General features: G+C 39.0%; 1 protein-coding gene across 1 annotated transcript in view; it reads left to right on the forward strand.

Moving 5' to 3' along the window:
* COL4A1 (collagen type IV alpha 1 chain) overlaps positions 1-25696 on the forward strand; it is a 135425-nt gene that overhangs the window by 78284 nt on the left and 31445 nt on the right. Inside the window, exons 3-28 of the mRNA XM_076361127.1 lie at positions 388-477; positions 568-612; positions 2196-2240; positions 2350-2412; positions 2514-2567; positions 2713-2739; positions 4082-4165; positions 4278-4340; positions 5383-5418; positions 5971-6012; positions 7624-7713; positions 8332-8367; positions 8516-8575; positions 10232-10276; positions 10499-10552; positions 11029-11070; positions 11958-12051; positions 12703-12738; positions 14342-14506; positions 16608-16703; positions 17654-17737; positions 18481-18551; positions 22985-23176; positions 24052-24220; positions 24590-24682; positions 24781-24885. Coding sequence (XP_076217242.1) covers positions 388-477; positions 568-612; positions 2196-2240; positions 2350-2412; positions 2514-2567; positions 2713-2739; positions 4082-4165; positions 4278-4340; positions 5383-5418; positions 5971-6012; positions 7624-7713; positions 8332-8367; positions 8516-8575; positions 10232-10276; positions 10499-10552; positions 11029-11070; positions 11958-12051; positions 12703-12738; positions 14342-14506; positions 16608-16703; positions 17654-17737; positions 18481-18551; positions 22985-23176; positions 24052-24220; positions 24590-24682; positions 24781-24885 — 1981 coding nt within the window. The remainder of the gene's footprint in view (positions 1-387; positions 478-567; positions 613-2195; positions 2241-2349; positions 2413-2513; positions 2568-2712; positions 2740-4081; positions 4166-4277; positions 4341-5382; positions 5419-5970; positions 6013-7623; positions 7714-8331; positions 8368-8515; positions 8576-10231; positions 10277-10498; positions 10553-11028; positions 11071-11957; positions 12052-12702; positions 12739-14341; positions 14507-16607; positions 16704-17653; positions 17738-18480; positions 18552-22984; positions 23177-24051; positions 24221-24589; positions 24683-24780; positions 24886-25696) is intronic.

The raw sequence follows: 25696 nt of genomic DNA on the forward strand, positions 1-25696 counted from the left end.
TTGGGGTGTTAGATTTTCTATCAGGGTTTAATGGTATCTCTGTAGGAATGCAGGTAAGTCTTAGTAGAGGGAAAGTGGCCTTCCTGATCCCAGGGGTATAAACATGTTATGAACAGTGCTATCTAGGGAGACAGAAAAAAGGTTTCATTGACATTCAAAGAGTGCTTTTCTATTATGCCACACTCAGACTCTGCCAACCTATTATTGAACCAGAAATATTTCTTTGTTTATAATAATCCGTCTTTCAAATACCAATGTGAAATGTTTGCTGTCACATGTAGCTTCTTACCACCTAACAGGTTTCTTGAGCACAGAAACGGGATATGTGGGTTGCTTGAAGAAGTAGCTTCAGCTATTTAGTTGCTAATGAGCTTTCTTCTTCCACAGGGAGAAAGAGGCTTGCCTGGACTACAGGGTGTGATTGGGTTTCCTGGAATGCAAGGACCTGAAGGTCCTCCTGGGCCACCGGGGCTTAAGGTAAGAACTTCAGCTTTAATGTTTAAAACACTCAGATTTCCCTAAATTGTTGTCCCTAGGAAAGACAAAGCTATTTCTTTTCCTTTGCAGGGTGATACTGGAGAACCAGGACTGCCAGGAACAAAAGGAACGAGAGTGAGTTCTAACTTACTTTTTTGCAATTCTGATGTCTGTGGGTTTATATGTCTTTAACTCGCCATGGCTGCATTCAAGTGCAAGACGGAGTTAGTCTCTTCTTTGAGTTAATCAATGGCATCCCCTTGTTCTGCACAATAATTTCAAAATTCTTGCTTTTGCCTTTGAAGTTCTTTCTGCATTGGGCAGTCAGTGCCTTTGTTAATTTGCATTTTCACCTGGCACTTACCACTGCATCAACAGCACTGGTTTTAATATGCCTTTGATATCTTTCTGACATACCAAGAGGCTTTTTTCCAGCTTGAATATGAACCAACCTTATTACCTCATGCAAAATTCTCCTTTATGTTTGCCATCTAACCTCCTTGAAGCAATCCAGCAGAGTAGCTGACACACCCATGCGTACATACATGTTAAAAATGTGCAGAGCCGAATTAAAGCCAGGGACAAAGATCTCTTGACTTTGCTAGAAGAGGCTGTGAATATGCCTGTAACCTTCCTGTTGTCATTTCTGTTTAATGTGGCACTTATATAACACCTATTTTAGCACATCATATTAGCCAGGGCCATGTCTTTTGAGGTTTTGTGAGGTGCCAGGCTCATTCTGAGCACTTTCACATTTCGTAATGTAATGATGAAAGAGGATTCGAATGACTTGACCAGTAATGGTGCATACATTTTCAGCTATACCCTCTTGTCCACAGATTTCCAAAATGCCATCTCAGTTTTGTTCTCCATTTGCCTGCAGTTGCTGCAGCACATAGAATTTACTGAATCAACTGCAGTTTCTGAGCTATTACAGAGGGTGTATTCTGCTAGATCAAGAAATCCTTATTTCAGTCTATGATGTTCATGATACCCTGGGGTATCCTGAGTGTTAAAGTGAATTGGCGTCTCCTGGCAAATGTGTTTGTGTGCTACAGTGCAAGTAGACTATATTTTAGCAATTATAAAGTTTTGGAGGATGTAAATATACTATTGGAGCACAGGATCCCCATACATCTTTTCTGCTTCACAGTACATGTATTAGGAAATACTGCATGAATAAATAAGCTGGTAGGATGAAAATGATGTGCCGAGTCAAACTCCTGATTCATTACACTGGAAAGCTGTTCAAGGGGAAAGAGTTGTCTCAACCCGGTAGGTTTTTTGATAATAAGGATGAATTGATACACTGATGTGGAGTATGAAAGATAGAGAAGCATCTTTACGGTGTGTTAACATCCTCTTCTGCTATGAAGAGGTGCCTACAGTAAATTTCATTTTGGGAACAATGGTTGTGAGAAGACAGCACCTCTGCATTCCTTTTTTCCTGTGCATAAGGCTCTGGTCCAGTTCCTGTAGAAGGAAATCCATATTGCTGCTTAAAAAGTTAAAGAAATATAAAAAGTTGCTTTCAGTTATTGATTACTAAGGTGCCATGTTTGAGAGGTTTTGAAGATTAGAGCTATTTTGTCAAGGAAGTTTAAAAGAAACTGTTAATTGTTTTTTGACTGTCACCACTGGAGATGTGACTTGAGCTCTAGCTTGTCGTTGCTGTTTCGTGGGTTTGTCATTTCAGTTTATGTTTTTGTCAATTGCAGGGCCCCCCAGGAGCATCAGGCTTTCCAGGAAACCCAGGCCTTCCTGTACGTATGAAGTATATGTATTTTTACAAAGAAGATAGAAGATTTAATCGTGACATCTGACCTGGATTATTGCTAATATTGCTAACTTCTTTACTCTCTTTTCATGTAGGGCATTCCTGGACAAGATGGCCCTCCTGGTCCACCTGGCATTCCAGGATGTAATGGCACAAAGGTGACATTTACATATGTTTATAACAGCACCTCTGTGTTGAAATAAAAACATCCCTCAAGCATATGTTCCCTAAACAAAACCAATTTCTCTGTTCCCCTCAGGGTGAAAGAGGTCCAGTAGGTCCCCCAGGTTTACCAGGACTGACTGGGAGCATAGTAAGTAGATTCTTTCATGCTTGATTCACTTGTTTCAACCCTGATTCTTGAAATGCAAATATAACTATATGAAATTATATAGAGTATAAGATATAAAATATACAATACTGAGGAAGAATAACATCAAATATGTCTTTTTCCACAGGGACCCCCAGGACCTCCTGGAATGAAGGTACATTTTACTCTACGTGTGTTCATATCCTGCTTCTAACAATAAGAGTTAGGGTCAACTCTACACCCTCTAAGACTAGCAGTCCTTACTGGAGGACTGAAAAATTGTACTGGCATGTTTCACTTTGTACTCTGTTCTGCAGTCCCACTAAATAAAGACAGTGGGGTGACCTCCAGCTAGTAACAATTGAACATATGTGTTGTTCCATGCAGGTCCTAAAAGTGTAAGTATTACAAGGATTACAACAGAAAAAAATAGTACATATCATTAATGATGTATAAGTAGTATGGTGACCACCCAATTGTGCATAAAGATGTAGATAGATTTTATGGTTCAAACATTTGTTTTGATATTGGCATTTCACTTATCTAAATAGTTTCAAATAGATAATGTTTGTGGAAGAAAGTCATATAGCCCACAATATGAGAAGCATCCAACATATACTAAACAGTTTTCATAAAGAAAAAAATTACCTAACTAGGTATCTGAGTGCGTTTTGTGAGCTGGAGAATGAAATAATTGAATGTCAACAGAGAGCTTTTGCTCTTTAAGATGAACAGATATAATTTGGAACTGTAAGCTAAATATAACTGTAAATGTAATCTCAGATTTGTAATGACATGACTACCTGAAGTTGTAAAATGCCCTTTTCTCTTTCTCTCACATGGGAAGAACTGACTTTAGTCTATAAACAATGAAGTACTGGAATGTTTCTTCCCTAGGCATGTATGCATAGGTACACAACTCCTGAAATAAAATCACTTACAATATTGCAACTTTGTACAAAAATGCAGGAAAAATGGGATCTTCTGCTATCAAAAAAAGAGACATAAAGAAGTGGAAAATGATCAGAATAGTTTTCTAAAGTAAGACAAAGTGGATTTGTTTTTTGAAGAAAAGGGATGCCTTAAATGGCTTTTATGTCAAAATTAGGTATAAAACTGAAGATCTCAGCCTGGAAAAGAGATTGTGAGGTTACCGCTTCTCTCAGCAGCCAGGTCAGATGCTCCCATTGTGTGGTGACACTAGTAGTGATAGATTTGGTAAGAAAATCTTTCTGACTACCCATTATGGTATAGGAAATTAGGGTATGCAGGAAGATTTGGTGCTGGAATCACTTCAGGTGGTTTTAAAGGACATTTGGCAATTAAGGTCTTAACTTTTAATATCTCTTGCTATGTTTCAGCTGAATTAAAAGAAGTAAGGTGACTTTTTTTAAGTCAGCTTTCCAAATGATTCTGAACTTTGCATAGCTCCAACTTTCCTCTCATCTCAATATTACTGTTTTGGAATGTATTTGAATGGATGTTCAAGTATTCTTCTTCTTCTTTTCTTGTTATAGGGAGATCCAGGTGAAGTGATCGGTCTTTTACCTCCTAGTGTGCTAAAAGGTGATAAAGGCTTTCCTGGCCAACCTGGACTACCTGTAAGTCTAAATGATGTTTGAATAGCAGTGAGCTTGAATTAAAATTATAACAGTATCATGAAATTACGAAATAAATATCACTTTTTAATTATGCCGTTTTAATTTTTCATAGGGTCCACCTGGAACTCCAGGGTTTCAGGGACCAATGGGGCCACAAGGTCCTCCAGGAGATCCAGTAAGTTTCCTCTCATGGTGATTTGCACTTTACTTGTAGAGCTTTATTACAGGAAAGTTCTACAAGGTGTGTATAGCTGGTGTTTGTGGGGATTTGGGAAAGATAACCTGTGGTTCCAGGCTTCATGTTTAGCCTCCTGGACTCTACCGTGGCAGGAATGACTAGGTAACATAGGTTTTCAATAGCAGCTGCTCCTACAGTCATCTTCTCTTCTTGCAGGCTTTGAGGGTATTTTTGTGTGGGAGGAGTTGTAATAGTTATTCCTCCTTTCCCCTCTTCCCCCACTTAATTTATAGAAAAAAACCCACAAACCTAGCAGCCAGATCTAAATCAAAATGTTTGCTGAGGTTGTTCTTATGGGCAGCCACGGTAAGTAGTACTGTGGAAATCAGGATATCAACTGTCTGTTACTATGGTAATTACCAAATGCTGAAGGCATTTCAGCTATTTGACATTTTGACAGGTCTAACAGATACCTAATATCTTGTCTTCCTGTACTGGATGCAGGTAACACTAGCAGGCATCAGTTATTTCCATTTGGTAAAAGTCCACCCAGTGTTTCTGGCTATTACAGTGAGCTCTGTGAGATTTCTTACCCTTCTGAAGAAAACTGAAAGTAATGTAAAGGAAAATGGTAGTACAGTTTAGTCAGCATTTGCACTTGCTGATGTGAAAAAGAACAACTTTAATGAAAGAAGGGTGAGGAGTAATATCTAGCATGCAAAACTGCAAAAAAAAAAAAAGTCAGCAATAAAATTATATTACAGTGCAGTACCATAGACTTTTTTTTGATTGTCTCCTGTCTAGATCCTGTTTAGGTCCAACACTCTTAAGTGCAAAACAAGGTCTGATGGGATAACTTAGACAGATTCTGTTTGGTTTTATTATTTATTTTAAGTTGTGAGTTATGGACAGTAGCAGAAAAAGACTTTACATCTTGATTTAATGGAAAGATTTGCATTTTTGCTATCGTTATAGAATAAGGCATTATTCCAACTAGTGTACTATATACATATATATGCTAAAGTGTACTGTTTTGTAGGGTCCCCCAGGGCCACCAGGACTCCCAGGCGAGAAGGTAAGACTCTTTTTATTATAAGGATTAAGTCTATTTGTTTATTTATTTGGCACACCAGTTCCCCAAAAAGCTGGAAACAAATGGTCCTAGAAAAGTGGGTTTTCTACACTAAAAAATAATCTGTTTTTATGTCTTAATGAGCATCATAAAGAGAGATTTTTAACGCATTTTTTAGGTTTTTATCAAATTTGTTTGGATCTGTTACCTCACGTGATCAAATCAGTAGTAATTACAACATTCTGTGATTATTTGAACTCATCTGAAAATGTCAAAATTTTCAGTAAAGTGATGAAAAAAGATCATACTGACAATAAAATTATCCGATAAATTTCATTCTATATATTTTTTCACAAATTGCTGACTTAAGAAAACAACAGGGAGGGTTAGGACATAATTATTTATTTGTTTCACATGTGCATTTAAAAGACATATCCTGTCTTTTATATCCTCTCTTAACTTTTGCCGTGTACAGAATACCTTCATATATGTGTGTGTATGCACGTATGCACTGCTGATAAAAATTGGCTAAGTATGTGTAATTTTTATTTTCAGGGCTACATGGGGTTGGGCTTTCAGGGTCCCAAAGGTGAAAAGGTAAGTCTGTTTTGAAAACTCCTAGAGAACAACTGTCAGAAATATTCTTGATGCTTTGTTTTAAATAAGTAAACTGTTGGAATCAATCTATGGAGAAAATCAACGTTGTAATTTTTTGAAGACTTGAGTAAATCTGTAACTTACACCTAAATGAACAGAAGTCATGAATGGTTACAGACTTTGTTCATGGTGATGTTATACCTGACATTAATTTAGGTCATTATCCTGTTTTCCAGCTGTGACTAGTACCAACTACTTTAGTTGGCAGTAGGCAGATCTGGAGACATTTACTCTGTATATTAGGACTCATCATGAGATTTATTTGAAATCGGTTTAGTTCTGAGGGGTGAGGTTTAATGTGCTGTGCAGAATTATCAGAATTAATTGTGGCAGGACTCTTGAGGGCCTGTCTGCCTTAGTTTGGATTGGTAGTTTATACTTTTGAAGCAGATCTTTCAGTTGTCCCCTTTTACTGGGGACAGCTTTTGTTTTGATGCAACCAGGAGCAGTTTGCAGAGCACACAGGCAGGTTTACTTTTGAATGAAACTAAGCCAGAAGATGTGCTCCAGGATCCCATTTATTCTCTTAACCAGCATCAAATGGGAGGTAAAACATGTTACGTTTAATGCATTACCTCACCCACTGAGAGGTCTAGGCTAAAGTGCCTTATGTTGCATTTTCAGGAGCTAAGAAATGCATGTAGTCATGGGTTATTTGGTAAATTGATAGTGTGCTTCAGCCCTTCTCCAGAAGCTTCTCATGAGTGTCATTGACAGAGGCCTTTTGGAGTATAAGTAAATTATGTTACTTAGGTGGTGTTTTTTTATCCACCACCTTATTTATGTATTTTGAGCCATGCTATTCCTAATGGTTAGAATTTTTTGCTGCATGACACGGTGAGTTTAACTTGTTATCATAAAATTTCTTGAAAAATGTTGGCCACAGAAGTATGTGGAGATATCTTGGACTCCTCAGGTTTGTCTTTAGCAAAAAACAAATGGCATTGCTATGCATTACTGCTTGACAGAAGTGTATCAAGCCTTTTTGGAGGTGTTTTACTGTAAAATATAGTGCTTTTGCATTATATAAGGAGATGAGGTTCTGACCCTGCTATGGACACATACGTACTAAAAAAGTATGATCCACAGTTACCACCTTGAAGTTGGCCTTTACGGACAGTTGTAAAGCTGATGGAACACTATAAGCTTTGACTAACATTTTCCTTCAGGCATCAACTTTTTGCACCTGACCTCTTTCCTCCTAATCTCCTTCCTCCTAAAGGAGGCACTAAAAAGCTTTGTACTATTATAATAATGAGTTTGATATGTTCTTGATATTCGGTATTAATCAATCTTCACCCTAAAAGGAGATTCAGAGATCTTTCTTCAGGGCAGTCTCTGTCTGTCACCCATTATACAGTTGTGTCTCCTGTAACTGTGTATGTAACCCTTTCTCTGATTGATTTTACTGAAATAAGAATTTAAAAGAACCCATTTAGCTATATTTTTAAAAGCAAGTGGTAGTTCTCTTTAATGGTATTTGTCTTAGTAACGTTTGTTCTCAGTGTCAGTACTGTTTTCAATGGACTATCCTGGATTTGGTGTTGACAGGGAGAACAAGGGGTAAGGGGCCCCCCAGGCCCCCCAGGACCAGCACCACATATGAAAGAAAAAGGGAGTGAAATCATAAGGGGAGAAAAGGTGAGACCTCAAATGATTAATCTTGTTGTACTCTTCATTAAAATATGATCAATAGGAATTAGCAAACAAAAATAAAACAGGAAAAAGAGAATATGAAGTCACCTACAGCCAATTCTTCAAAAATTTCTCCCTGTTTTACTTCATGAATGAATTTTGTTTGTCTTTCTAGAAGTTTCTCTGAAAAATATATGATAAAATGATAAATGCATAAATAATCGCGTAAATAAGTAATGCATACAGCAGAGGACTTTCTGAGGAAGGAGGATTGATAAACGTAGTCCTGTAGACACCAAATATTCTAAAAATTTGAATTAAGTAGCTTATACTGGACTTTTCATATACCAGTCACATTCATGGAATCTGAGTGTTAATGAATTTTTCAATTATTGAATTAGGCAGGCTAAACAAAATATACTAGTACAATAAACTAGCTTAATGGATTAGCATTTTGTGTTTGTCTAACTTCTTGCACATCATACTATTAGGCATAGTTCTTGAAGTGGAGAACAGAGTCAAATGTGCTTTTTCTGACATGAAGAATTAAATGATTTACAACCTAAATTAATAATGGTTAAGATTTTGCTTACTAATCTACTTTTTTTTTTATAATTTCATTAGGGTGATCCAGGTGAAAAGGGTGAACAGGGAGCCCCAGTAAGTATTGTGTAGAATTTTTTTTAATTGCTATAAAAATTATGAAGAATATGATAATGGCCCTGGATATCTTTATAGCTATTTGATAAAAGCAAGTTTACTTTAGAATTTGGCAGTATTATTAATCTGGTGTGTATTTATTTTCCAGGGATTGCCAGGTTCAGGTTTCAAAGGAGAAAAGGGTGAACCTGGGAAGCCTGGTCCACGTGTAAGTATGCTCAACTTTATCAATACCATAATTACAGTCATTGCATTGTTTCCATAAGCTAATTAAACTCAGTAACTATTAGTGAAACAGCAAATTTGGTATTTTTCAAACCAGCAAGTTTTGCTGTAGGACAGGTGTATAAGTCAAGGTAGTAATAACATAGAGTATTATTAGTATGTAACATGCTTTCAGATAACTAAAGACACCTAACAGTAGCTTGCAGTGCTGAAGGCAAAGGCAAGACTCCCACTGATCCCAGCTGAAGCAAGATTAAGTCATTCCGGAACAGAAGGAAAAGCAAAGAAAAATGAATCACTGTAGGAATGACTTTAGCTAAATGGAACGTGTTGAATTTATTTCAAATAGTCTTACGTGCAATCTACTAAATAAGCCTGCTTAGCCTAAAGGTACCGTTTCTTACAAAGAAGAGGAACGGAGGAAAAAATTCAGATGCCTGAGATATCTTTGCTTGCTGGTTTCTAGCCTGGCCATAAGGTCTGTTACATTTGCCTAGTCTGACCTACATCGTAGTCTCATCCATACAACTTCTGCATCAGTCATGCTATATCTTTCATAGCTGAGCTGGTAGCAAAACCATACGTTTTCTACATGAAAACGTATCTAAAGTATTGTTTCTCAAATTGTGGGTCTTCATAAACTGTTCGCAAAAGACCCAGCACATCTACAGGCATTGAATTGTACTTCAATCTGAAAAAGAGAAAATCTCCCTCTCTAATATACTTCAAGGTCGAATGTTCTATCATCCTTTCAGTAAAGATACGCGATGGGATTATCCTTGCTATCATGTATGCGTTTTTACTCTTACAGTAAATGAGTGCTTGAAAGCTAGAAGGACGGAGAAATGTTGGCCTAGAACTTGTTGAGGAAACCAGAGCATCTTTGAATTGTTAAAAAATACATCTTTCAGTGTCTGCAGAGTTCCCTGAGCAAAGTTTCTAAGATATTTTATACATAATTGTTGCTGTTCAAGGAAATCATAGCTACTTCTGAAATTAAGATAAGGCTTGAAAGATGAACATAAGTTAAGATCTGATATTCCAGTTTCATGGAATGAAACCATATGATTAATTACAATCACAGTGCACATTTGAAGACTCTCCTGACTTTACAGATCATATTTTTAATTAATGTGAAATTACAGCTTTCAATTTAGAGGAAGTGTTTTTTACCACTGGATAACCACACGATCTGATACGAGGCCACTCTCCAAGCCTTCTGCTGAAACTGAGCCACCGAATGTCCATGAATAAAGGTTTTGTGAGGCTGGAGAGTATATATATAGAAAGGGATTCCTATGAAGGGAAAAGTTTCTGGGTCTGGTTCCAGTTTCCTGTGCTGTTGATATATTTTGTCTTGAAGCGTCCTTGACTGGGAAATCCGTATGTTATTCCTGGCTCTGGGAACAGATTTGCAGGATTTTATTTAATTCTGCAGCTTGTAGGATGTTGAGTAATATAAGCAGTAGGCAGTCACAATTCGCCTGCTTTGTACCCTCTGCACTGTTAGCTGTGTTACCACACTTCGGTTAATGCATTACAATAGCGATTATTTTGTTCTAGTGTTTCACCCACTGTATTCAGAAATTGCATGTATGTGGCCATCTGTTTAAGCTGAGTGGAACTTGGTGTTTTACAGGGAAAGCCTGGAAAAGATGGTGAACCAGGACCAAAAGGAGAACCTGTATGTATTTTACTGAATTTCCAGTACTGTTTCTTATGTTCGAAACAAAGAACTGTCGGCGTATTATAAATGGTTGAAATTTTCTAGCCTTCTGAACTGTTTACTTAAAGTTGTTGCTTTCAGTGAATTAGTGACTGGTCTGAAAATTTAAAACTTTGATGCTGCCAGAGCTAAGACGCAACTATATTTGTCTTTTCTGGTTTTGCTGTCTTCTACACTCAGGGTTTGCCTGGTGGATTTGGGATTCCAGGACGAGCCGGGGAGCCTGGTACGAAGGTGCGTAGTAGCGGCCTTTGCTTCCCATCACACAGAATGAGGAGTTAAGAGCTTGTATGGCGTGTTCATAGATGTGCATTAAAACATAAATATACATAAAGCAATATTAAATGAATGTTACTAAGTTGTAAAGTCATCACTCAGAGACTAGGAACAGTCAAAATTAAGGTAGCTTAGGTATCCCTGGTTTAGATCTCTTATATGAATTGATTAATGCAGGCTTTATTTTCACAAGCTCTTTGCCCAGCCAGCATATGTACAAATGTACTTTCCTAAAAATCCCAGTTTCTCTTTACATAGTGTAAAGCAGTACAGGCCCACAAACTAACTATTTACTGCTTATTATAGTGGTCCAGGTGCTTATCATTTGGAAGTTGTATGAATCTGTATCAAAGTGTTCATTTGCTAAGGAAATACTATTTTGTGGGGAAGAAAATCTGAGCTGTATTTAAAATTTAAATTGTATTCTGATTTAGGGTGACAAAGGTGAACAAGGTTTTCCAGGACCTCCAGGAAGAGTAAGTAAAATAAACTCTTGTTTTATTTTAAACTTAAATGAAAATATAAATTTTGTGAAAGTCAAAGTGCTCAAACAATGAGGAAAAAAAGAGAGACCGTGCATGTTCTGATCTCATTCTAATCAGTCATGTCCTCATTTTTTCTTAATGGAAACAAGAGTTGGATACAGTTCTTTTAAGTATGTTTGAAATTTGGGAAAGGGGCTCTCAAAGAATATGAATTTCAAATGTTTTGGACTATGAAAATGATAAGCATTGTTAATCAATACAAAGTATCTAAAAGAGAGTTCAAAAGAGTAAGTCTGTCAGCTTTGCAGTCTATAATTTTTTTAACACTTCAAATAAAAAATGGGATTAGTCAGTAACAAATAGATCATTGATGGTGCTGCTTCCCCAACATGGGGGAAAATTCCCAACATCTGCTAATTTGATTTGAAAAATGGTGAATACTTCCTGAATATTTTATTGCAAATATTGGTATCCTGTATGTCAAGCTCAGATCAATGTTAGCAGAAATTGCCAGAACATAATATTTTAAAATTAAAGGTAATACAAACCTAATGGGTCAGTGCTTAGACCATGCTGAGGTTTCTTGACATCATTCTTGTTCAGAAAGGTGCCGTAAAGCTCTCCACTTAATCCTACTACCGATATGAAGGAATTTTGGTATAATAGGAAATATTTAATTTCTCTGGTAATTCCTCAGCAGCTACAACCTTCTCACAGAAGTTGTTATGTATCACTGAAATTGCAAGTATAACCAAAACTTCTCAAAATTGTTTTCACAAAACAAAATGGCATCTGTACGATCAGGTCAGGTTGGGGGAGATACAAACGAGGGCACAGTTGTATGTTTCTAGTGTCCTAGTCTTTGTCCTGTGATTTAGGTTATAGATACTGGACTAGTAGATACCTTTGGTGAAAAAGGAGAGCCTGGAGTTTCAGGTTTGCCTGGACTGAAAGGTCAAAAAGGTGAAAAAGGTATGTATTTTGTCTTGTCTTTTTGATTGAGTTATGCTTTTAGTTTTCTTATTAAAGGAAATTAAAACTGCACTATCTGTGAGCTCTATATGACAGTGAAATGTTCCAGTTATTTATTTAATTGCTTTCAGGTTATTACATTTTGTTGTAGTTTGTAGGATGCTTCTTCTCATCATAAGTAAGACTGCCTTTCAGTTATAGATTTGAAAAGGATAAACTGGGATCTGTTTTTATGGCAGTTAAATAAGCCAGTGAGATTATTTAAGAAAGATGGAAATCAACACAAGCATAAAGAGGATAATAATGCAGAGAATCTTGAGACTTCTTTAAAAGAGTCAGTAGCTAAATTTTAATCTTAAAATTGGCTTGCATAATTTACAAAATTCTTCAGTAAACAGGGAAAATCAAGCATTCCCTTTCCCATTTTCCACATTACAGACCTTACCCTATTGAAGAAAGATCAGTGGAGAAGGCACACAGCAGGGCCCTTTCTGTAAATGTATTGTTTGCAGATATCTATAGATTATTTAACTTAACCTTTGATGCAGGGCATACTAGCTTGTAATGTGTACTTAAATAGTATGTGCTAGAAGTTCACTGACATTGGCATTACTGACTTCATTGCCTAATTGAAAACTTCTCTTTCTAAAGGTTTCCCTGGTATACAAGGAATCCCAGGACCTCCAGGTATGAATTTATGCCCACTGATTTTGTTCACATTTTTCCTGTGTTCTTCTTGGGTGAAAAGTCCCAAGAGGTGTTCTCCCTAACTGCTGCCAGTTACTGCCTGACTTACAGGACACCCAGGCAGTGGCCTCTCCGGGGATCTAATCATCCGTCTAGATGATGATAGGGATTTCTTCCTGTAGATTGCTTTTCTCGTGTCTCTGATGTGATCCAGCCTTGCTCTTTGTGTAGAGCCCTGATAACTTTCTGCTTAAATTGAAGAAGTAGTGTGCACAGGTCGTCAGAGAGAGCCCAGAGAGTATGGCTGCACTGGGCAAGAAGAGTTGTAAAATGTGAATATGTGTGTGGGTATGTGCATATGTACCTATGTATGGATACTCATATGTAGATAATTTGTTTTGCTCTCACTTCAGCTCTATATGTGTTTGCATGTATATAATAGAACGAGGTTTGTAGAGAGAAATAATAACATTTATTAGATCAAAGTCATTCCTGAAGGCTTCCTGCTTTTTTTTTGACTATGTCACTTGATCTAATAGAAGTTATTTCTTTTGCCTGCAAATGTTGCCTTTTTCATAGTCTTAACATCTTCACATTCATGACAACACTGCTATTATGTATATATGTACATGTGTTTGAACTAAACCATGATATTTGTTTTTTAAAAATTAAGCAAATCATCTGTGGAAACCTGACTCTAGCACATCCTACAGTGATACTACTATTACCTCCTTTGCTCACATTTTCTATCTTGACAGTGAGATAAATATGAAATTAATGTGAGCCAGGGTCAGATAGCTTCCAGGAAATTTTGCACAGTTTAGGGAGGAGATACTATATACCGCAGGCTGTAATAGTCCCTAAAGAATTCTGTGAGACAAGACAAGAAAAATAGTAGCTCTTAGTCTGTCATTACCCTACAGAAATTGAGATTTGTGTGACTTTCATATCTTCCTGCAATGTTGCAGAAGGCTCAAAATGGTTTAGTGATCAAGTCTAGTGATTAGTTGTGAACTGAAATAACTCATTAAAGTATGAAGACCTGCGTGACTGTACAAATAGCTAAAAGGAGATCTTAAGTAGTTTTTTCTAGCTGTTTAACTGCTTCTCTTTATTGGCTGTTGTTTGCTTATAATTCCTACAAACAGTTTTGGTTTTAGCATTCCTGAAATCTGCTAGCTTTGTTGAATACTTATCTACTGAAGTTCTTAGAGACACTGTCCCTTTCTAGGTGTGTTTAAGATTTGGTTTATTATGAGGTAAGGAAGAGTGTAATAGTTTCTAATTGTAATAGCTAAATTAAGTCCTGTGTCACCACTTTTTCCTACCCAGCAAAAGTTGATTAAACTAAATCTCAGAAAGGCAGTTAGTACAGAATAAGAGTGTTTGTCTGGGGACCTAACCAAAGTGAGTTATTCTGAGCTGTAGTGTGTATGTAACCTCAATTTTGTATAAATCACCAATAGTAAGAATACAATCCCTTTTCATTTTGCACTGACATTTTTCTGTTTCTCTCTGAAACCTAATGGAAGTTAATGTGTTGATAATGTTACTGCCTTCCTGCTTGTAACTTTTTTACGTGTATGTTTTACTCTGTCCAAAGGTCGACCGCTTCCTGACAGGATAGGATCACCTGGTGTCCCTGGAGAGAGAGGTGAAAAAGGTGAAAAGGGTTCTCCGGGATTCCCTTTACCCGGACCCCCTGGAAGAGATGGTTTCCCAGGTCCCCCAGGGTTGCCTGGCCCACCAGGTCCTCCAGGCAAAACAGGTGGGTAAAGCACACGGTTCCTTTTCACAATGAAGACTCAACAATGCACATTGCATGCACATAAAAAAGGATAAGGAGACAAGATTATAAAAGCTATAATCAGAATGCATCTACATGGTGGAAGAAACATATCTGAGTTGTTAATGGACCAAGTAAAAGCTGTTCCATGATGCAGCGAGCTGCTTGTTTCCTCACTGGGACAAGGATTCTTTGCTAAATGTTTTTAAAATTTCTTCAAAAGTACCTTGTGGACTGTTACAATATAGCCAGATAATTGACCTTAATACATATTCATTTCCTCTGTGTCCTAATGTGCCAATTTAGAGATATTTATAGATTTTCAATGAAAAAAATAACAGATACTAATATTGTTGGCATAAAAGATAGCTGTTCAGTATCACAATTTACAAGTCTGCGGTACCAATCTATGTAACAGGTGTAAGAACTGCTGACCGAGATACTATTCTGCTAGAAGTTTTTATTGTAAAATGAAATTATCTTACAGGAGAATGGGGTCAACACTTGCTTTATAGAGGTAAATGAAAAGCTAGTAATGATGTGACAAATACATAATAATATTAGTAATAATGATAACAAAATTATACAGCTATGTATAATTCTGATAAAGCATTTTTAAAGAGAAAAATGTTTTGGTTTTGCTCTGCAATGAAGCAATGAAAAAAGTACATGTGAAAGTGGTCCATGCTGAATAGCTCCTTACAACTGATGTTTTAACTCTTTTATTGAAGGAAAACTTTTGCTATAGGTGATACTGATATTGTGAGTTAAATTGTCATTTCAACATAAAGAATGATATCTCTATTACAGTAGTTTATTACAGGTAGTCTAAAACTGTGAAAGGAACATTATTCTCTATTGAATTCCTAAACCAAAATACTTGGTTCAAAAACAACTGAAGATGTCTAGTTGTTGCTGTGTTTGCCAATGAAACAGTACAAAATCCAGCACCTAGAATATGGAATTAAATAGCTAAATCTTACCTTGCCCTAAAAATAAGAGCAATTCCTGTTTTTCATACAACATGTTTCTGTCACTGCTTAATTCTGCTCCTTCCCCAGACACTTCTTTAGCTTTCTTCAAGTGCATAATGGGAAACAATTTTTTTTCATTTAACTGTTGCTTGCCAGACTTCACATTAACATTTTGACTACTGGCTTTGGCCAGAATGACGTCATAGAATCATAGAATCATTGAGGTTGGAAAAGACCTCTAAGATCATCGAGTCCAACCGTCGACCCAACACCACCATGCCCACTAAACCATGTCCCTAAGTGCCGCATCTACACGTCTTTTAAATACCTCCAGGGATGGGGACTCAACCACCTCCCTGGGCAGCCTCTTCCAATGTTTCACCACTCTCTCAGTAAAGAAATTTTTCCTTACATCCAATCTAAACCTCCCCTGCCGCAACTTGAGGCCATTTCCTCTCGTCCTATCACTAGTTACTTGGGAGAAGAATTTCTTCTTGGGATGTCATATTGTATTGGGTCAGAACCTCTGCCATATAATCAAACAGAACAAGCACAATTTGTATTCTCATATCAAGCCTGCTAAATATTCTCATTTGTTACCTATTTAAGTTCCTAACATATGGAGTTTCTTGTTTTCAGGAAGCTTGATCGGTGTGAAGAAGTTAAATAGACGTTAACAAGCTGCTCTTGACCTAGAAGGTTTCCTAAAACATTGAAAACAAAAGTCAGGGTACAAAAAATTCTACTTAATGAATTTCTTCAGAAAGTCAATATTCTCCATTCTCTTCAGGGTCAAACCAGCAATTTTTCACCCACACCACTTTTCTTAGCCAAAACTTACAATAAAAATAGATTTTATGTAAAAGTTGTTTGTAACCTTGTTATGACAGAGCCTGTCTTTTCTCTGTAATTTTTGGGGTTTCTTAAGCAGTATATATGGAATTAGAATACAGAATCCCAGTTAAATTTTTCAAAGTAAAACAAATAGAAAAATAAAATGCTATCCTGACTTACCCGTATTCATAGATACATTCTATCTATGAATAGATAGTCCTATAATGGAAACTTGCACTTGTCAAACAATATTCTTTATTGCATTTCCATTGCAGATGGAATTGACCAATGCCAGCAGGGAGAACCTGGTGCACCAGGTAGTCCTGGACCTCCAGGAAGAGATGGATTTCCAGGAGAGATGGGAGAGAAAGGTAATATTATTTAAAGTGATTGCTTTCTAATGCTCTGTACCCTGGAGCTTGGGTATGTAAAGAGGCTGAGCAAGTTAGGCTGGATCCAGACAAAGTGTACTTAAAGCTAGTTAAACAAATAGTTCATGGACATGGAAGATGTTTCTCGAGTCTCTGGTGAGTAAAAGAAGGATATTGTGTATTAAGTTGTGTGACACAAACTTCACTTACACTTCACTTAGCCTACACATTGCTGGAAGGTGATAAGGGGTGGCGCAGGGCTGAAACAGGAGCTAGGAAGAAAGAAAGAAAGGGTTGAGTATAGCCCCATTAAGTAAATGGCAATTGTTCATGGCAATTTAAGATGTGAATTCTGAGATGAAGAATTAGAGAGGGGCAAATGAGTTGGGAATGGAAGTGGTTTATGAATCATTGCCATGAGTATAATTGAAGCTAAAATTGTAACACCTATAAATAGGACTGTCAACCATGTGTTTTAGCAGCATTGACTAAATGGACATATAAAAAAATGAGCTGCACTCATTTACACAATGGCTGATTCTTCCTAATCTCATTCTGCTCACTGCTTTTCTAAAACTGCAAAATTGCAGTGACTATAGAGCTTCTCCTTCTGCTTTAATCTTTTTATTTCTTCTATACCCAGTGTATATTTCTTTTCTTCTTTTTGATCCTCTTCAGCCTGGTCCCTTTTAACTGATCTGTTAATTATTGTCCCTAGAATAAGACTTAAGTTGATTTTCATGCCATTCCTTTAAAAATTTTAAAGAATTTTGAATATCAGTTTGCTGATGAATTCTCTTTGAAGCATGTAATTAGAAGTAGCACATTTATTTTTATTCTTTCAACTTGAAGTGTGTTAAATTGACATTTGCCACTGAATCCACCTGCTTGCAGTTGTCTTAAATCTTTTTATTGTTATTCATTAGTTTTGTTGGGGTTTTTTTTTTCAGGTGACAAAGGTGAATCCTGTACCTTATGTGATAAAGTAGGACCTCCTGGACTTCCAGGACCACAAGGGCCACCAGGTCCAGCAGGTAAAAACTCATTAACTACCTGAGAATTAACTATGTAGGCTAAAATCTAAAAATACAGCATATATGATAAAATTAATTTCTTTTTGTCCCACTAATCAAATTGTTTGTGAAACTAATGATAGGAGGATGGAATATTCCTATTTTTGGCCTGATTCCAAATTTCTGATGCAATCAACAAGAATTACCAGGGAAGCAGAAACTGGCCACAGTGGAGGGTCTTTGCAAACTGAGGCCCAAATATTTTCACAGAAGGCTGTGAAAGTGAAAAATAATGTGGGAAGCATTTGCCCTATATGCCCAGGCTTGGCAGTGGCCCATACATACATTCCCAATCCTAGCATTGAATTCTGTGGCCAAAACAAATAATTATTTTTCTGCTACATTATGAGAGAAGTGCCGCATGCAAACAGTGACACTATACCCAACGTTTGTTCTACTGACTGTTAAGAAAAATGAATACGGTTTAGGTAGTTTCAAGACTGCAGTGGTTACATGATAGGTCTAAACAGTAAGGTGAATTCGTTCCTGACTCAAAGGAATCATCAACTTCTGAGTTTATGAATGCAGACACATATAGCACATGAGCACATGAATCCAGACAACTTCACTGACTTTAGCAGCATTATGCTGATATAACGGGATGGAATGAGACACTTTGAGAAGGATCACAAAGAATTCACATACAATGAGCTATTTGTAAAAGCATGTAATAAATAGAATTGTATTTTTGTCTCTCTGATAAGGTTTTCCAGGACAATCGGGTTTCAAGGGTGACAGAGGCTTACCTGGACTTGATGGCCTTCCAGGGGTACCTGTAAGTAATGCCTTGCCAAATGCTGTGTGTCCTATGAGGCATGTGATCAAAAAACATGTGATCATCAGTGTGGTTGTGTAATAGTTCTGTGTAGGATCAGACCAGCACAGCGATATGATAAAAATCAAGGAACTATGCCTAGCAAAATAAACTAGGAAGCAGCGTGGTTGAGCTATGAGAGGAAAAAAGAGCTGTCAGAAATGGGTTGTATTTCTGTGTTTGCCCATCATATCAACTCAACAGGACACACGACCTTCTGGCTGAGCAAGCTAAGCAGTGGAGTTGGGTAAAAAGTAGGATTTCGCAGGAAACAGATGCAGGTCTGCCCTGACCTTCTTGTGAATCATTCCGGTAACTCTTTGCTGTTGTGTACATATATATTGAGAGGCAGACAGTGCCACCTAGTGTAGTGTAAGCAATCTAATATTAGCATGCAATATACTTCGGCAGTTTGTCTGAATTTTGGGAAATGTGTGCAGTATATTCCATAAAACATAATTAGTTAGCAGGAAAGCTAAGTAGTTTTGAAGAAATAAAGGAAGGCTGTGAAAGTGGATAGTATCCTGATAATATTATCACTTGTAAATTATGTTGACGCAGTGTAACATGACTCTCAGTGAGTAAGGCCAGATATCAGAAGCTGAAGACCTGTAAGCATAGCACTTGTCTAAAATGTAACACAAATTCATAGAATCATTCATAGAATCATTCATAGAATCATTAAGGTTGGAAAAGACCTCTAAGATCATCGAGTCCAACCATCGACCCAACACCACCATGCCCACTAAACCATGTCCCTAAGTGCTGCATCTACACGTCTTTTAAATACTTCCAGGGATGGTGACTCAACCACTTCCCTGGGCAGCCTCTTCCAATGTTTCACCACTCTCTCAGTAAAGAATTTTTCCTCACGTCCAATCTAAACCTCCCCTGGCGCAACTTGAGGCCATTTCCTCTCGTCCTATCGCTTGTTACTTGGGAGAAGAGACCGACACCCACCTCGCTACAACCTCCTTTCAGGTGGTTGTAGAGAGCGATGAGGTCTCCCCTCAGCCTCCTCTTCTCCAGGCTAAACAACCCCAGTTCCCTCAGCCGCTCCTCAGAAGACTTGTGCTCCAGACCCCTCACCAGCCTCGTTGCCCTTCTCTGGACACGCTCCAGCACCTCAACGTCCTTCTTGTAGTGAGGGGCCCAAAACTGAACACAGAATTCGAGGTGCGGCCTCACCAGTGCCGAGTACAGGGGCACGATCACTTCCCTACTCCTGCTGGCCACACTATTGCTGATACAGGCCAGGATGCCATTGGCCTTCTTGGCCGCCTGGGCACACTGCCGGCTCATGTTCAGCCGGCTGTCAACCAACACCCCCAGGTCCTTTTCCGACAGGCAGCTTCCCAGCCACTCTTCCCCAAGCCTGTAGCGCTGCATGGGGTTGTTGTGGCCGAAATGCAGGACCCGGCACTTGGCCTTGTTGACTCTCATACAGTTGGCCTGGGCCCATCGATCCAGCCTGTCCAGGTCCCTCTGCAGAGCCTTCCCATCCTCGAGCAGATCAACACTCCCGCCCAACTTGGTGTTGTCTGCAAACTTACTGAGGGAGCACTTGATCCACTCATCCAGATCATTGATAAAGATATTGAACAAGACCGGCCCCAAAACTGAGCCCTGGGAAACACCACTCGTGACCGGCCGCCAACTGGATTGAACTCCATTCACCACAACTCTCTGGGCCCGGCCGTCCAGCCAGTTCTTTACCCAGCAAGGAGTCCACCTGTCTAAGCCGTGAGCCGCCAGCTTTCCTAGGAGAATGCTGTGGGAGATGGTGTCAAAGGCCTTGCTGAAGTCCAGGCAGACCACATCCACAGCCTTTCCCTCATCCACTAGGCGCGTCACCTGGTCATAGAAGGAGATCAGGTTGGTCAAGCAGGACCTGCCTCTCATGAACCCGTGCTGGCTGGGCCTGATCCCCTGGTTGTCCCGCACATGCCTTGTGAGCGCCCTCAAGATGAACCGCTCCATAATCTTCCCCAGCACCGAGGTCAGGCTGACAGGCCTGTAGTTCCCTGGATCCTCCTTCCGGCCCTTCTTGTAGATGGGCGTCACGTTGGCAAGCCTCCAGTCGTGCGGGACCTCCCCCGTTAACCAGGACTGCTGATAAATGATGGAGAGTGGCTTGGCGAGCACCTCTGCCAGCTCCCTCAGCAGTCTTGGGTGGATCCCATCCGGCCCCATAGACTCGTGAGCATCCAGGTGGCGTAGCAGGTCGTTGACTGCTTCCTCTTGGATTATGGGGGGTTCATCCTGCTCGCCGTCCCTGTCTTTCAGCTCGGGGGGCCGAGTACCCTGAGGATAACTGGTCTGCCTGTTAAAGACTGAGGCAAAGAAGGCATTGAGTACCTCAGCCTTTTCCTCATCCTCGGTGACAATTACTCTTAGATGAGCACTGTACTTGCAAAACTACATTTGATCTTGAGTTCACTGGAGTGTCCCTGTGTACACTGTGGTATGCTGTCAAGACCTACCTTAGCATACACGTTCCTGTAGTATAACATGGATTTTGACACCGTTCCTAATGTAAGTAGACTGAGTTTGTCAGAGTCTTCCCAGACTTTTTTTCCTAAAGCTGTTTTCTCCTTCCAGCTGATCGCTTTTGGCAACATAACTTCTCAGTGACATTCATGTGCACTAGCTTTAACACACACTGGAGTTACGCAAGCTCCCTCTATCACCAGCAGTGAGAGAGAGATACATTCAGAAGTTAAACCAACCCACCTGTATGAATTCCTTACTCAAGGAATCTGTTTCTTTCCCTTGAGTATAAATAAAGCCTAGATGCCTGAATTCAGCCAATGAAAGTTAGCTAGGATGGAGTCCATTCTCTATTTCCACCACAATAAATAAGATGGTATTACTCAGCAACTGAATTTACTATAATATCAATGGGATCCATGAAAGAAACAGTGGAGAAAAATAAAAGATATCCTAATGTATTGAAGTGTTGTTCACATCTGGCATTTGTTCTCAGCACATGTTTTGCCACACCTTTATATTTTCCTTTTATTGCCTCTTAAGTTCTGTTCATGTCTTTCATCAGACAAGGACTGGCTGCTGTTCTGAATGCTTTTAAGCTTGTTTTGCTCCACAAAGTTCAGCCAGGTGGTAATTCAGCATATAGTTTAACTTGGAAAAACTACATAGAGGCCAGCCTCGCAAGCTCACATTGTTTAGAGCCATGCCAGAGCATCAGAGTCTAATCCAGAACCCACCAAAGCGAATGGAAAGATTACCTTTGACCATGTTCTGGTTCAGGTTTAAGTGGAGGGCACACATCAGCCATAAGCAGTGTATATTGCCCATGAAGTTTGTGCTTTACTACCCTAGTGAGTAGCTCTGATTCACTTGAAATTAGAGAGACTGTTCCTATGAGAAAAGTTCATATAAGTCCCAGAAAATATGTAGGGAAAAATTGGAATTCTGGAAATCCTATAGGTATATTATTAGGTAGGTAATTTCTTCCCAGGAGAGCTTACAAAACTCTTTTCTGAGCATGTGCATAGTATTCTGATAGTACCAACTGACTGTGATTGTTAATTGTACAAAATCAATGAACGTTAGTAATGAAGGGAAACACGTATTTGCGTCAGGTAAATGTCATCAATAAACTACCCAGGGAGAAGCTTTCAGCCTTCAGTTAGCCTTAGCTCTTGTGCAAATAACGTTTGAGTTTTGTGCAAAACAATTAATTTAATTTTGTAGACAACTTTCATATTTGATGAATATTATAGTTGATTTAAAAGGTTTTGAAAGAAAGAAAATCATGGGTGGGGCTTGTATAAGCAATTTAAACCTGTAAGTTTGGCCGAGTTTGTCTTTGCATACTGGAAGTGTGTTATTTTCCTGTATTTGTACTAGTTCTGCTGGTATTGTAAATTATCATGGAAATGTAGAGATACTTTTGTTGCATTTGCGTCAGGAAAATAGGTTCCACAGTGTTAAAGAATTCAGCATTTAAAGGTTGGGGCAGACACTTAACTCTGAAAATGCCTTTTTAAAAAGCCTCATTTACCTTAATGCTGATATTGTATAAATATGCATAACTGAAATCCAGTGGGTAGTCTATTGAAAATTCAGAGTATTTTTTTGGTGTCGTGGCCTGCAGTTCTTGTGTAAATGGTGTAAGTTTATATGCACCGTCTAAAATGATATACCTGTGATATGATAAATGACAAAATGGTCAAGACAAGAAGATTTGCATTAATTCCTTATTCACACTGCTGTGTCCTGGAAAATATTCTCATTTGACCTCCTCAATCGAAAACTTAATGGTTTACTTGATTTGGGTCTACTCTTTAATTTCTGAAGATTTGTTTTCTTTTGTATCAGTTGAAGGGTTGGTAGGGCAACTGATGACATCTGAATTTATGAAATTTCAGGGGCCACCCGGCACTCCAGGACTTATGGGCAGCCCTGGGGCAAAAGGAGAACCAGGAGATTTTTCTTACGATTCTATCCTGAAAGGTGAAAAGGGAGATCCTGGTTTCCCAGGACAACCAGGTACTCCTGGAAGAGAAGGAAGACCAGGAAAAGATGGATTGCCAGGTCTCCAGGGTCCGAAAGGAGCATCGGTATGTGTGTTTCTTTATGTTTACATGTTGTCCTACTGTGTATTTATTTATGTTTACATACTGTCCTATACATTCTGTCTTTCAGATCAGAATTCACATGCTTTTATGCCCTATACACGCTTTATGTTTATTGGCCTCATTCAGTGTTCCAAATCTTGTCCTTACCTTGAGTAGTTCATTCTTCCTCAGAGGAAGACTCCAGTTTCCCTGGAACTAGTGAGGAAGATGGTCCTTCAACAACAGACTATTTCAGAGTTAGATTTTGACCCTTTCTTTTTACATGTCATGCAAATAAGTGATCTGACTCAGATGTATTCAGCATGGCTTGTTACTTTCAGAACTATAGAGCAAGGTTACTTCCCCCACAAAGTTGTGGGCATGGACAATAGTTTTGTTCCTTTCTCCCTTTCTCACAGCTTGATGGTGAGAACTAGAGTGGATGATTTAGCTGATATCTGGAGATGATTGAAGGAATGCAGTTATCCAAGTAGAGATTGTTAAGACAAGATTCAATTCTGTTCTAGCATACTTCTCTTCTTGTGGAAACTAATGCTTCAAAGTCTTGCACTAATAGAGGGTTCAGCTGATATGGATGTGGAGCTGAATGTGGAGCTCACATCTGCTCCCACATCCACCACTGGGAACATAGCCTACATGGTCCAGTTAGCTGCACTGCACACTAGGTATGATTTCCATGTGCTATTCCACGTGGAACCCAGTTCTATTTCCATTGAACTCAGTGATAAAAACCCCACTTTCTTCAGCATTACAGATACCTGTGATAAATCCGAGTTACAAAATATTGAAAGAGAGAGGATGATGTGTACTGTCTTGCCAGTCAGGCAAGAAGTACACTTACACTTTCCAAAAATTAGGGTACAGCTGGCTTGAAAGGAGAACGTGGTCCCCCTGGCCAACCTGGATTCCCTGGAGTACGTGGTGAAAGAGGCTTTCCTGGCCCTCCTGGGATAGGCGCTGCAGGGTTACCCGGTGACAAAGGAGACAGAGGCTTTGCTGGAACCCCAGGTTTACCAGGCCTTCCAGGTAATGCTATAGTATGCTTTAAAAAAAAAAAAAAAAAAAAAAAATTGTGCCCTTTAAGTGATACAACTTAGAGGATCACCGGAATTTAAGATCGAAATAAAAAGACTTTCTAATTTAAATCAGTGTTTGCTTTCAGCAGTATGATTGCAAATCTTTGAGGGCAGTTTTCTTGAAGAGTTTGTTAGGCCATACGGGATGGTTTAGTTTCATCCTAAACTGAGTTCATCCTAGTTTTCTATGAATCTTCTACAAAAAAACTTCGTAACAAGTCAGTTGTAATGGTATGGATGGACTAATACCTCTGGTTAGGTGGAACTCCCTTGTTTAATTTCATTGGTTCCTGTACTTAATACATCTTTACATTCACAGGAGCAAAGGGCGAAGCAGGACGAACTGTACCACTCCCTGGACCTCCTGGGGCGGATGGCCTTCCTGGGCCACCTGGTTTCCCTGGACCCCAAGGTACAGTAGCCTGTTAATCTTTGTCTGATGATCATAATGGCTCTGTTCCCCAGAAGCTAGCCTTTGTACTAACATTTGTCTTACTTTCACTTGCAAAGGTGACAAAGGGAATCCTGGGCTTCCAGGTAGACCCGGCCTGCCAGGAGAAAAAGGTGCTGTTGGGCAGCCAGGTATAGGGTTCCCTGGACCTCCAGGACCCAAAGGTAAGATAAAATTAACCATCTAACAGAGCTGGTGTAACCGGAGTGTGGATGGAGGCCTGCACTATCATCCAGCCATGGCTGCATGAGATTTGGGAGGTGCAGCTGAAGAACCTCCCTTGCGAAAATCCACAAGCACCACAATAAGCATACTTTCAATGCACACTTGCTTTGTGCAGTGATATGGTGCAGATACAGACAGTGTCAAAGTTACTGCCAGAATAGAAAGTGATATAGTACAACATCTTACATTGCAGCAACTGAGGTTGCTGAGAGATGAGATGGCCTTTCTGAGATGAAGCACCATGTGTCGCTGGTCCAAAAAGCATGCTGACATAACTATAACATTTTTGGGCCAGAGCTAGCAGCTTTGCTGTGTCCCAGGCGGCTGAGAGTGGTTTGGTTAGAATACCAGCTTGCTCAGCGTGTTTAGTCTTCCCTGCATGGCCATTGTCAGGGTATACACATAGCTTAGAGGGAGTCTAAATGTTCATATTCTAGTTTTGGATTTTTGGGAGATATATTTCGTAGTGCTGCTACTCATTTAGAACTAGATGACTGAGCTTTCAGCAGCCACCTCAATCCCCAAAATTCTTGTGTGTCTTCATTATTATTTCATTTATTATGATTCCACACACCAATGAACTGGGAGGGTCAGAAAGACTTAATTAGGAGAAAGGGCAAATCTTTACCTGTGACCACCTCTAGTTCCTTTGAGACTGGCGTGAGATGAACCTGAACAGAAGAGGCCTGTTGCATCTGGAAAAGGGTTGCTGTATGCTCTTTGATGCCAGCAAGAAAGGAATGACACATC

The sequence above is a fragment of the Aptenodytes patagonicus genome, chromosome 1 (assembly GCF_965638725.1).
Source record: "Aptenodytes patagonicus chromosome 1, bAptPat1.pri.cur, whole genome shotgun sequence".
NCBI lineage: Eukaryota > Metazoa > Chordata > Aves > Sphenisciformes > Spheniscidae > Aptenodytes > Aptenodytes patagonicus.